This window comes from Arachis ipaensis, chromosome B10 (assembly GCF_000816755.2).
Source record: "Arachis ipaensis cultivar K30076 chromosome B10, Araip1.1, whole genome shotgun sequence".
Taxonomy (NCBI): Eukaryota; Viridiplantae; Streptophyta; class Magnoliopsida; order Fabales; family Fabaceae; genus Arachis; species Arachis ipaensis.
The window spans coordinates 119,362,722-119,376,132 of NC_029794.2; the positions used below are offsets into that span (position 1 = coordinate 119,362,722).

Sequence of the window (13,411 nt, forward strand, 5' to 3'; positions counted from 1 at the left end):
ATAATTTAACTTTTGTTTAATAGATCTATGTAACATGGTTATTAAAATAAAAATCCAATGAAATCGAACCGAATCAAACGAAAAGTAAAGTTAGCACACCAAAAAGAAGAAAGGAAATTAAATTTTCAGCTTAGGAACCAGAAATGTACGTACATATCATCAAAGAAAACATATTGGAGACTTAAATCGACCACCTGGCCGCAGCTGCGGCGAATTGCACGGCGAAAACTGTCCTCGAATATGCGCATCATAACCAGCTTCCGTTTGAAGGGGCCGCGGCGCCCTAAGTAGCTGCCGATATGTATAGTCCGCCACGTGTACGGATCGTTGCAAACCCTACGCCAAAGAGTGCACACTTCTTCGACTCCATTGGCGAAGATGTCAAACGCACCTACCTTCGACATGATTTCCACTGTCAATTCGTAGGGAAGATCCAACCAATTTCTCGCTGGTTTGGGAAACCGGTATATTGGATTTGTAGCGCAACGCATTCTTAGAGAGAGAGAGAGAGAGAGAGAGAGAGAGAGAGAGATCGATCTCAAAGAATTGATGAAGTGAAAATTGGGATTAGGGTTTCACTTTCCGTGAAAATGAGGAAGGAGAATGGCACTGTATATAGATACTGACTGCAGCAATTGCTTGCTCCTCAAGCAAGATCTTATATAACAAGTGACACGTATGATGATTAAGGTATGTATCGTTAATCTTTGTTGATTGAAAAGTATATATTAATAGTGTGGTAAATGACATACTTTAAATGTAATGGCAAATATAGAAATCTGCTTTCAGATAGAAAAAAAAAATGTATCATGAATCATTGGAGTGAATTGAAAAAAATGTCTGGAATAAGTAAAGATAGGATGGCTAATAGAATAAAAAATACATTAACAATTAAAATAATACAATAAATAATTGTATTCATTACAAGAAAATAGGTTTGTGGTCACGTTTTAAAAGTGGGACAAAAAAAGGTTAATGGCCACAATTTTATGAGCGTGACAATTGTTTAGAGATTCGATTACGTTTTTTCTTGTCACACTTTAAAAGTGCGGCGAAAGGGATTAGTAGCAACGCTTTTATGTGGACGAGAAATAGAGACGCTTTTAAAGCGTGGCGGCATGGTTTTGGTATAGTGACATTTAAAAAACGTGGCCATTCTTGTAACTCTTTTGACTATGGTTCTGAAAATTGAACCGGACCGGCCGATTCAACCGGATTAATCAGAAACCAGTTATCTAGTCGGTCCAGATAAGTCTATAAACCGTCTGGCAAAAGACCGATGAAAAAACCAATCGAACTAGCAGTTAACTAGTAAACTGGTAGAACCGTCCGATTTTTTAGAGAGTTTTCGGTTCGGAAATACACCCTCTGAAACGTCGTCGTTTTGTCTATAAAAATTAAAAAAAAAAAGAAAAGAAGAAAGGCTAAAGTGCTGAAGTCTGAACCCTAAATCACCAATTCACACTCATCTCTCCTCTCTTCTCTGAGAACCATTGCAGCCACCACCACCAATCGAGCAGCCCACCGCCACTGCGTCCCGCAACCACCGCGTTCCGCAGCCACAGCAGCGATGGGTTTGACCACCGCAGCCTCCACCGCGTCCTTGTCATCGCCGACCTCGCCTCCTCTGTCGTCGCCGTTGCTCGCCGCCGGTAAGTAATACTCTGTTATTCCTCCTCGCCGCCTTCTAATTTTCTGTTCATGATTTTTTGATTTGCTGGATTTCATGATTTTGGTTGCTGAATTCATGATTTTCTGAGGTTATTTTGGATTCATGATTTTTTATTTTCTAAGGTTATTTATTTGTTCATGATTTTTTGATGTTATTTTTTAATTTTGATTTTCTAAGGTAATTGTTTGTTGAGGTTATTGTTATTTATACATGATTTTGGTTGCTGAATTTATTTGTTTGTAAATTTGTATGTTACAGATGGAACAATTCCAAAGTAACCCACAACCACAAGATAATGCTGTTCAAGATTCTCAAACTGGTTCTTCTAGAGGTAAATCTGATCCAACTTGGCAATACTTTACAGTGAAGTATGACTAAAATAACAAGACTCAATATACATATATTTTCTGCTTGAATACTTACAATGGAGGGGGGATATATAGAATGAAATATCATCTTGCAAAAATTCTTGGACAAATTAAAGTTTGTAACAAAGTAACTGAAGATGTTGAACTTCAATTCAAAAGGCTTTTGGAGGAAAACAAAAAAAATAAGGCAGAAAAAAAAAAAATTTGCAAGTGATTGTTATGATGTGAAAACACAAGCGGAAGAAGAGTGTGAGCCTAATCCTGTACAACCTCCGGCTCCTGCAACAATGGGAGACAAAGGAAAGAGAAGAGCTATTCTTGCTACTCCAATTGGAAGTTATTTTAAGGGAAGGACTACGCCAGGCTCTCAACCAACTTTAAAAAGTGTCTTGGCCAGTAAACAAGTTGTGCACAAGGTTAAGTTGGGGCTTGCAAAATGGATCATTGATGCACGTATTCCATTCAACGCAATTCAATCACCTTACTTTCAACCTACTTTGGACGTCGTTGCTGCAATTGGACCTGGTGGGAGTGCTCCTAATTTGCAAAAAATGGCAATTCGTCTTCTTCATCAAACATCTTCATCATCCGGATGTGAGAGGAACTGGAGCCTCTTTGAACAAATCCATTCAAAGAGGAGGAATCGATTAGAGTATCAAATGCTAAGTGACATTGTTTATGTGACTTATAATCTACGCCTTCAATCTAGATTGCATCGCAAGAAGAAGAATTATGATCCAATTGACATTCAAAGCATTGACACAGTAAATTTTTGGGTAATGGCGGATGAAGATGATCCTGAATTTATTAATGGAGGCATTGAAGGCATTGAAAATTTAATTTACACGGATAATGCTATGCCTTCATATCCTAAAGGTGATTGAAATAGCAAAACCTCTTTCATTTACTAAAGATATATGTCGTAAAGTTATAACTTTAATTTTTTTTTTTGGTTTTTTATTTTATTTATTAGATGGAGGAGATGTGGAAGTTGATGTGGATTTGCTTGATGTCGCTGATTATTTAAATACAGCTTCTTTTGGTGATATTTTTGAAGATGGTGGCTTTGGATTATCTATTTATGATAGAGATATTGGAACACTTAATGATGATTATGATTTGTGATGAGTTGCACTTTTGATTAGTTGAAAACTTGCTAGAATTGTTTCTTTTGAACGTAGAACATTATGTGTTTGTCATTATGTGCGTTTTTTTTAGTTATAAACTTTGATGTTTGAAGTTGTTTGTGAACCTCTAATATTAAGTTATAGATAATTTATAGTTATGGATAATTTATTATGTGAAATTTTAAATTTTATTAAGTTAGAAATTATTGAATTTATATATTTAAGATTATTTTTAGATTTTTTAATAATTTTATTTAATATTTGATTAAACCGGTTGAATTCCAATCAAACCAATAAACCATTAAATCAGTGACCTTACTAGTTTATTGACCGATCATGTTCTCGCAATCTTGCTTTTGACACGTTTTAAAAGTGTGGCCAAAAGATTCCAAAAAATCTTTTGTCCCAAACAGTTTTGAAACTCTTCCAATTCACATGAAACCTTTCTCGCGGTTCCGTAAACACTAAATACTAGCAAATAATCCTAAACACGTATTGACGGCGAAGAACCCCACCACTCCCTCTTCCAGCACTCCCTCTTCCATCGCTGCTGCTATCCAAGATGAAGAGCCCTAATTTTCCCCTAACCATCTTCTCAGCGGTGACTCCCTCTAGTGGTGACTCTGACTGTCACTCGAAAGCCCTTTGTGGATGCTCTGCTGCCGCCATTCTCTTCCGTCGCTCTAATCCCGTAACTCCTTCCACCGCCGCTCCCTTCCGTCGGTCGAAGGAAACTCTTCTGCCACCACTAATTTTCTTTTACTTCGTCAGGTGCCTGATTTTTTTCATATTTGTTTTGTGAGTTGTATTTTCAGGGATTAGACTCCATTAATAACACACCTTCTAAGTATAATTTTTTTGAGGAGTGCTACACATATAAGTCATTTGGTTTACAAGTCATCATACAAGTTGGGATAAACTTAACAAAAAACACGCTGACCCATATACGATTTCCATGGCGTGCTCCTCCTTCTCCTATCCTCTTCCTTCTTCTTCTCCTTCTTCTTCTCCTCCTCTTCCTTCTTCTTCTCCTACTCTTCTTCTTCTTCTTCTTCCATGAAAACAAATTTCTTGTCAAATTTGATCTCCTTTGTGCGTTCTCTCTTTGTCTTTTCATTCGTTGTTTTATCTGTGTTTATCACTGGTATTCTTGCTTCATTTTTTTTCGATTTTCATGGTTTCTGAAATCAAGCTTTGAAATCGTTTTGAAGATAATGGAACTTCAGAAATACACCCAAACGATTATAGAAATACACCCGAACAATTACATAAATACACCCAAAGAATTACAGAAATACACCCAAAGGATTACGAAAATACACCCAAAGGATTTAAGAAATACACCCAAAATTTGTTGAAGTACACCTTATGCAGAACTCTTTCTCTTTCTCCTCCTCATCTTCTGTTCTGCTGCTTCTTTTTCTTCAAAAACGATTTCAGAGTTTGATGTTAAAAAATAATGGAAATCGAGAATAACGAAAAAAGAAAACAGAGAAAAAAGCACGTAAATGAAGAAGGAGAAAGAGAATGTAAGAAGAAGAAGAAGAAGAAGAAGAAGAAGAAGAAGAAGAAGAAGAAGAAGAAGAACAACGTGCAGAAACGAAGAAGAAGAAGAGGCACGGAAAAAGAAGAAGGAGAAAAAAAAGAGGAGGCATGGAGAAAGAAAAAGAAGAAGAAATAAATGACTTGTATGACTTGTATGTGAAAAGACTTGTATGTGGAAAATTTCTCAATTTTTTTTCTTTTTACATTTAATTCTAGATCTTTACTTTTTTTTATTATTTGTCATCAATTATGAGCTTCATGTTAATTATAGAGATTTTTTTTTTCTTTATTTTGTTCACAATTATGATAGGATATTCTTTAAGATTTATGTATAATTGCAATAAGAATATCATACCTTGGTAAAATTACGAATATGGTTTAAAAGCTTCTCAAAAATTGAAAATGATGCAACTTTATTTTTGGACATGTCCTTATGTAATTTAATTTAAAAAAAAAACTTCTTTTTCTATTCAAATAAAACGAAAAAAAATATATTAAATTTTTTTTTTCAATCAAAATTTTTTTAAACTTTATTTATTTAATTTTTAAACTTTTCTATTATAATATCTAAATATTTAGTTTTTATCAAACAAAATCATGATAAATCTAAATTTTTTTATAAATGTGTAGCATAACTAATAAGTGATAATAGTAACCACATGGTAAAAACAACAATTTTAACTCTATCTTTCTTCTTCATCACCACATTAAATCAGTATCAAGTTCTTCCATCCATCACCACTATTCACTAAAGCAAAAGATCATAACCCAATTAATTCCTTTTCTTTACAGAAACGAAACACAAATCAAAAGAAAAATCAATTTATTTATCTTTGTTTTCCAAATAAAAGAAACATAGAAAGAAAGCGAGATTCAGAAACCGGATCCAAAAAGAAAGTGAGATTGGAAAAGGGAGAAAAACAGAGATCAAGAGGACTAGGTGATGGAGACCTAAATCTGTGTTCCTTTAATTTGATATTCAGATTTCAGTAATTGGAAGAACAAGGAAGGTGGTGACCAGATTAAAGATTAAAAAAAAATGCATTCCTTAGACTAAAGATATAGACTTTTATAGTTAATCTTCCAAGCCCTTCTTCCATGTTTCTTGCCATTGGATGATTTCGTGTTCTTGGTTTCTTGACAGTATCTTCTAAACTCCTTGAAACTAGTAACATTCCTTGACCTATGCCATCTTTGAAGTATTGCAATTTCACATATGCCATCTACTTCCTCTTTCCATTCTAATTTTAATTCATCTTCAGATACAAGTGTTAAATCATGAATGAAGCCAATAAAATTCCCTCTTTCATCAAAAGGTTCACCAAATTGCAAATCGTAATAATAGTCCATTAGCAAAGCACTAGGTCGACCTCTATCATACATTTTCCCGTAGTCCTCCATGGATGCATGCAAATATCTTAAATCCACAATTTTGTCAGCATATTCTAGCGCCAACCAGCTCCCTTCCAAATCAACATTGGAACACCATCCTAAATCTATATATTCAAGATTAGGACAACCACTAAAAATTGCACTCAAGCCATTATTATCCAAATTGTTCATGCATAGTTGTAGATACCTTAAGTTCGGCATATTTTTTGCAATAGCATATGCTTCTTGGTTACCTTCAGAACAACCCATGTTAAGTTTCAATGATTTTAGACGACGACAACGTTGACCTATGACTTCTAAAGTAACACTTGCTTCATACATATCGCACAGATTTATATCAAGTTCTTCTAACAAAGGAAATCCTTTAGCCATCTCAATCAATATTTCTGTATTATCGCACTTGACAAGTTGTAGCCGTCGTAGTTGTTGCAGACTACATCCCCTGCAACGACGAATCAAGAAAATTTAGGGCGACAACAGATAAAATTCATAGATACCCATAAGAAAAATGTTGGAGGAACAGATAAAATTCAAAAAGAAGAAAGGAAATTAAATTTTCAGCTTAGGAAGCAGAAATGTACGTACGTATCAACAAAGAAAATATATTGGAGGCTTAAATCGACCACCTGGCCGCAGCTGCGGCGAATTGCACGGTGAAAACTGTCGTCGAATTTGCGCATGATAATCCATTTCCGTTTGAAGGGGCCGCGGAGCCCTAAGTAGTAGCCGATATGTATAGTCCGCCACGTGTACGGATCGTTGCAAACCCTACGCCAAAGAGTGCACACTTCTTCGACTCCATTGGCGAAGATGTCAAACGCACCTACCTTCGACATGATTTCCGCTGTCAATTCGTAGGGAAGATCCAACCAATTTCTCGCTGGTTTGGGAAACCGGTATATTGGATTTGTAGCGCAACGCATTCTTAGAGAGAGAGAGAGAGAGAGAGAGAGAGATCTCAAAGAATTGATGAAGTGAAAATTGGGATCAGGGTTTACTTTCCGTGAAAATGAGGAAGGAGAATGGCACTGTATATAGATACTGACTGCAGCAACTGCTTGCTCCTCAAGCAAGATCTTATATAACATACATCACAATAAATATATGGTGAGTTTTGTGGTGGCATTGTCTTAGGTGGTTAAGAATATCATGTATTTCACTGACAAATAATCTTATAACAAGTGACACGTATGATCATTAATGTATTGTTAATGTTTGTTGATTGAAAAGTATATATTAATAGTGTGGTAAATGACAAACTTTAAATGTAATGGCAAATATAGAAATTTGCTTTCAAGAAAAAAATTATTGTATCATAAGTCATTGGAGTGAATTGTTTTTTGGTGACAAATCATTGGAGTGAATTGAAAAAAACGTGATACTATCGTAAAATTTTATAATTGTCTTCGTATAAAAATGTTTTTTTTTTATTCTTTTTTGATGGATTATATGGTTAGATTTTTTAATATTATAAAAATATTATTTTTATTTAAAATATGGCTAAGTAAATAAGTCAAATTTTTAAACAAAACTTTATGAAAAGATATTTTTGTATCTTTATTTTAGTAGTTGCTTTGAAAAAAATATGTCTCGAATAAAAAATGATGGGATGGCTAATTAGAATAAAAAATGGGCAAATGGTCAAATTAGTCTTTGAAAAATCACTCGTTCTTCAAATTGGTTCTTGAAAAATTTTTTCAATCAAATTCGTTTTTTAAAAATTTTAAATTAATCATGTTAGTCTTTCGATCACTTTTTTTTGTTGATGGTGTCAAAATTTACTAATGTAATATGTTAAGTGCACACCAACACACATTTAAGAGTCTTAATTGATTATTAACATAATAATAAGTTTATGAAATTAAATCAAATCAAAACCTAATTAAAGAAAAAATTTGAGACATTGGAATCTCTCAATTTGGAATTGATTTGATCTTATTTTATAAACTAATCATATCAATAGTCAATTAAGACTTTTAGGTGTGTGTTGGGTGCTGCTACTAATATTGGCATATAATTAGAATGATAGTTGGATCACGGATTTTTCATACCAATATCAATTGCAGCACCTATTTTTTTTTATAGTAGTGCTAGAGGCTAGTACATTTGGTAATTTGTAACCATTAATTAATTATCATTAATATTTTTAATAGTGTGAGATCATATCTAATGTTATGGGATTACACACTTTTTTTCTTGTTAGTTAACTATTGACTAGATTTTAATAAAAATGTTGGCCCTCAAACATTTTTTTTTTTCATATATTTTAGCTAAACTTTCCTGTGCTATTTATTATCTGTCTACTACATTAACCATGAATTTTATACAAAATTATTGTTATTATCCCACTCAACCTTTTTCTATTTTCTTCTCTCCTTTCCACCAAAATAGGAATAGATATATCTTATGGAGGATACAAAAGAATATACATATGCAGAGGAAGTAAATAAGGAATTATGATCGAATAACTAGAAAGTGTCCGAACTTGCAATGTGATCTATGAATGCAAATGAAGAAATAGCAGAGGTGGAAAGAGACGAAGAGAACATAGTGATTGAACCAAGGGAAAGGTGCTGATAAGGAAGAAAAGCATAGCTGAAACTAAGTCTAATTTTTATCTGTTTTGTTCTTATTTTAGTGACAGTTTGCACTGCATGCTTCAGATTTTACTAAGCTCTTGGTTGGTTCGATCACCTCCACTCAGTGCTAACACAGGATCGGTTGGATAAAGACTCTGTTTCATTTTGTAAATATTAGGTTAATGTACTAGACTAAAAATAAACATATATAATTAGGACTAAAACGTGAAGAATAAATACCATTAGTTTATGGTTGTCAGATCTCCAATGTTATGATCTAACAATTATTCTGATGGTGCACCAATATTAGTTCAAAACAATGAAATATCAGTGAATGTTTCACCCTTTTTATGATGGATTTTGTTTTTCTTATTTATGTAACGAACTCTTGAACGTGGATGTATTTGTGAGTATAATGAGCTGACTTATGTGGAGTGGACGATGGACTCGATCACTTGGGCTTCAAGTCTTATATGATCATTATTTGTTGAATCAAAACTTATTTGCAATCTTCACTTTGTCGTTTAACCGAAAGTTAATCAGTGGAAAATGACAAATTCTTTAGAGAATAATATTAGAGCTTGCAATGGCACTTCCAATCAACCGATAACAAACTACGAACTCAATTGCAAACTCCATCAATAAGAAAATAATCCACTCTCAAGTTACAACCCGAAACAATAAGATAAAATACGCAGTACATCCAAGTAGACAAGACAAAGAAAAGTCAAGTTAATTGAACAAAAGCTCAAGTAGTCAAGTATACATTACTAACTCAAGTATTACATGCCTCGGAACATTTTCAATAATCGCACTGCAGGTGTAAAGTATCCTCAAATTCCTTCTAATTCAAAACATGGTCTTATTTTGTCTCACCAAACCTGAGAAGTACCTCCGTAGAAGGGCTTAAAAGAGTGCCTCTAAAACTAGTCAAAACAGGTAGAACAGTTATATATTTCTTATGCTTTTCTTTTGAGAAATAAAGGGTACTAGAAGAATTTGAATGGGGTTAGCATTTAGCAGGATCCAGGGTGAATTAGTTTAGTCCATAATTCAGCATCATCTTTCAGTAACCTCTGGTCATATCAGCTATCCAAAGCAATGGGTTCTGGAAGAGGATGAAGCTGAAGGGTTGGAATAGGTACATGAGGAGGGTGTTGAAGTTGTGATGTTGCTCCAACCAACTTTTTGTCCTTTGGTAGTGCCTTCCCCATTCCAAGTACTTTCCTTACTTCATTAGCTAGCTCTATTACATAGTCATCTTCGTGGGCTGCAAAATCAAACATCGCAACTCATTAACATGCTTTATGGTTTCATGTGTAGAAATGATAAAGGTGGATGCTCTAGATGACTTACCAATATCGTACATGGCCTTCTCCAAAAGGAAAAGATAATCCCTGTTGTTTCCGCAAGGACCATAGGCAGTTGCTATTTGCCTGAAATAAATAAGCAGATCTTGGTAAGCCCAGAGATAGAACATGGCTTCCACATTAAAAAATGGATTTACTTTCTATGAACTGATAATATAAAGTAAATTTATTCAACTAACAATAAAAATTCAAGTGTCAAATCATATTTAATAACTTCCCACCATAACTTCTATATTCCTTAATATGTGTAATGGCAGACAGCATTAGATTGTGAATGCATAGAAATGATTGTGTTAAAAAATAGAAGGAAAATCTACAAAGAAGATTTACCTAGCCATGTCTTCAAGAGGGGCAGGTCCCAGGTAGTATTTGTTGTTAATTTTATCCGGCGTAGATGTAAATCTGAACAAATTGATGAAAGTTCCATTAGCATAGTTGAGAAATAAAACCTAAATTACATAAACAAGTAATTGCATTGCTTGATCAATCAGCTAAAGAAAATTACAAAGTGGAAAACAATATCTGACAACTCACACTATCACTCCCGTTAAAGCAGGTTGAAGTGTCTCTCCTTCCTAAAGAATCAGAAAGACAACAAATTAGAAATAATAATAAGAACAATTAACAGTTAAATAAATAGAAAGCAATTACAAAAAACTCCTTAAAATTTGCAGGTAACTCACCTTGTAGAAGTTTACGAGAGTCTTTTGATCATATTCACATTCTCGCCTTTCCAAATACTACAAGACCCAAAAATTAGAAGAAAGTATTACCAAAACAAATAAGAGTGAAAATGTGAAGCTAATACCTAAATGGGGATGCAAGGATTGCTAGTACAAACATCCATTAGTTCTAAAAAAGTGTTCAGTTCTTAAGCAGTGCCTGGCATTTTAGTATAACACAAATGGCAAAAGAATCCTTAAATAATTACATACCAAAAAAAACCCTTAAATGCATGGAAGATACCATCATTATAAATTGACACTAAATTAATATAAAGGAAACAGTTTCAAGATTCAAAATCATTACTATATAATTAAGCATTGCTGAATACAGTTAAATATGGAAATAGTTTCAGGTTATGGAAAATTCACCTGCATAGCAAGTTTTTCCTTCTCAGCGCCACCTTTGACACAATAAGCAGCACCCCACTGAAACAAAATTGGAAAGAAGTAAATACATATAAGAAAAAACCAACATAATCATCCACTGCTTAAGGCAATAGACTACTGAAGCAAACCTATAGCTACAACATTCAATAGGAAAAAAATGTGCCCTTACGCAAATTGCTCCTTCTTTCTCCTCTAACGTGCAAGTTCTTGCAGGGCTTTCAGGTGTACCCCGGTGATCAATGCATGCTGCCAAATATGAAATGCCAGTTTATGCAACTGGGAAAGATATGCAGAAATATAAATACCAATGTATGAGGAAGAATGTTTATGTTACCTAAATCAAATACACGTCTGTAATCCTTAATGTAGCCGATAATTTTCTCATCGAATTCGAATCCTGGGTTCCACACAAGTGAACCGTAGCCAAAAACCCAGAAAACCATGGCTGAATTTTCTGGGAAAAAGAAAAGCGAAAAACAAACTTAATATGGGTGAATGGTTTTCACCAAATAGAAACAGCAACAAATAGTTCCACATAACTACTTGTAAAAAAATAAATAAATAAATAAATCTTTACTTTTAAAACANTAGCAGTAGCAGCACTTGAATACAGCTAGAAGCGCCACAAAACCATAAGAAACCCAAAACATTTGTTAAGATTCAATACACTGATAAGATTATCATCACAAAATGGAAAGAATGTCTCAACAATTAAGCTTTGAAAATCCAAATTAAGAAAGTCGACGGTGTCCCGAAATGAAATCCATAATCACGGATTAGCTAAGTCTTTCAAGTATAAACCCCTTTGCGATCTACCAATACGAAAATTTAAGATTCAAATTTGTAGCTCAAACAACAACAATCACCAGCATTGAGTAAAATTAACCAACAATATAATAATAGGGAGAAGAAATGGTTACGAATTCATACAATTGAGATGAAGATGAGTGAGAAAGAATGGATTAAGCGGTGGCGATTGGATGAAGAGAAACGACGAGAGGAATGAGAGAAACGATTAGGGCTTAGCTTTGGGAATTAGGGTTTTCGAAAATTTCCTGTGTTTTCTCTCTCTAAATCCCTTCTTTCTCTCTCCCCCTCTCTTCTCTTCGCTTCTCCTCTTCTTGCAGCTGAGGTGGTCAAATCTCCTAATGCTTCGTATTTATGCTGAGGGAAGCACGCTTGTCACGTGACCCACGTGCATATGAATGTGCCCAAGCTGGGAACGCACCATTATTATATTATTATTGTCATATTGTAAACCGATTTAAAAAAGGAAAAACAAAGTGTCATTTTTCCTTATTACCAAAAAAACTGTCTCTTTCTGCATATAAATTATCAGTATTTTAAATTCGAAAATATATTAAAATGAGAAATACTTCTTTGAGTATATTGTTTTTATTGGAATCCCAGTTAACTAGATAGGAAATTATGCATGTATATTAATTTATTAGTTACATATTAAGAAATAATAAAAGCATTTGATGTTATTATCTACTCCTAATTAGTACTATCAGTATTTAATTATTGATTATAGAGAATTTTCTTAAGAATTTTGTATTGGATAAATTAATTTATGATAAAGTGAAAGAATAATTAGAAAAAAAACTAATTATTAAAAAACTAATTATCAATTTATCTAGTTTTGTTAAACATTATTGTTTTGACAACAAATTATTAAAAATAATTATAAATATCGCTCTTAATTGTTAGTTATATTGATGGATTTTTTTTTTCTTTTTTCGGACAGTCAAAAGTCAAAACTGAATGGCATAGGTGGTGAAATAAGAAAGTGTGGAAAGTGTGTTGAAGAGAGGTAGGTTCATCGAACCTGGACAAGATTGGCATTTATTTGCGTGCAACTGCATTCTAAATCAAGTTGCTTGATGCGTGGATATTGATTTGAATAAAGTCTGAGTCAGTGTGTAAAAAAATGAAAGGAAGAGGGCGAGGGAGTGAGATAGGTTCATTGAACCTGGACATGTTATCATATGAACACGCAAATATATATGGTTGGCAGGTAAAGAGGTTAGGTTCCATAGAATTAATAGGGTTCCAGCTAGCCGTGTCCACAACGTTGGAAACTTTTTCCGCGTAGAAAATTCATGGTTTCAACTGGGTCTAAAAGTGAGTCGAACTGAGCTTCTGTGGCTCGATTTACGACTCAATTCATAGTTAACAATTTAGTCTATTTTTTAAGTTTAAATTTAGTTCACTAAAAATTTACAAGTTGATTTAAATAATAAAAG

At 33.8% G+C, this 13,411-nt stretch overlaps 3 protein-coding genes across 3 annotated transcripts in view; all 3 read right to left on the bottom strand.

The window, feature by feature from the left end:
- LOC110268260 (putative F-box/LRR-repeat protein 9) overlaps positions 1-664 on the bottom strand; it is a 1,732-nt gene extending 1,068 nt beyond the window's left edge. Inside the window, exon 1 of the mRNA XM_021114168.1 lies at positions 154-664. Within this exon, the coding sequence (XP_020969827.1) occupies positions 154-491 (338 nt within the window). The 5' untranslated portion in view covers positions 492-664. The remainder of the gene's footprint in view (positions 1-153) is intronic.
- LOC107621060 (putative F-box/LRR-repeat protein 9) lies at positions 5,274-7,186 on the bottom strand. The gene is made up of 2 exons (XM_016323103.2): positions 6,690-7,186; positions 5,274-6,546 (listed from the first exon to the last, which is right to left on the bottom strand). Exons 1-2 carry the CDS (start codon positions 7,025-7,027, stop codon positions 5,766-5,768), a joined length of 1,119 nt encoding a protein of 372 aa, XP_016178589.1. The 5' UTR covers positions 7,028-7,186; the 3' UTR covers positions 5,274-5,765.
- On the bottom strand, positions 9,326-12,274 carry LOC107622968 (gamma-glutamylcyclotransferase 2-1; the record flags this gene model as incomplete). The annotated part of the gene is given in 9 exon segments (XM_016325052.2): positions 9,326-9,953; positions 10,040-10,119; positions 10,384-10,455; positions 10,588-10,628; positions 10,737-10,793; positions 11,148-11,204; positions 11,335-11,411; positions 11,500-11,619; positions 12,096-12,274. Coding segments are annotated over 8 exon segments (678 nt in total). The 3' UTR covers positions 9,326-9,768.

Coding starts and splice junctions, on each gene's coding strand:
- LOC107621060 (XM_016323103.2), bottom strand. CDS start 7,027: ATGCGTTGCGCTACAAATCCAATATACCGGTTTCCCAAACCAGCGAGA. Junction 6,547..6,689: donor TATATTTTCTTTGTTGATAC/GTACGTACATTT, acceptor TCGTCGTTGCAG/GGGATGTAGTCTGCAACAAC.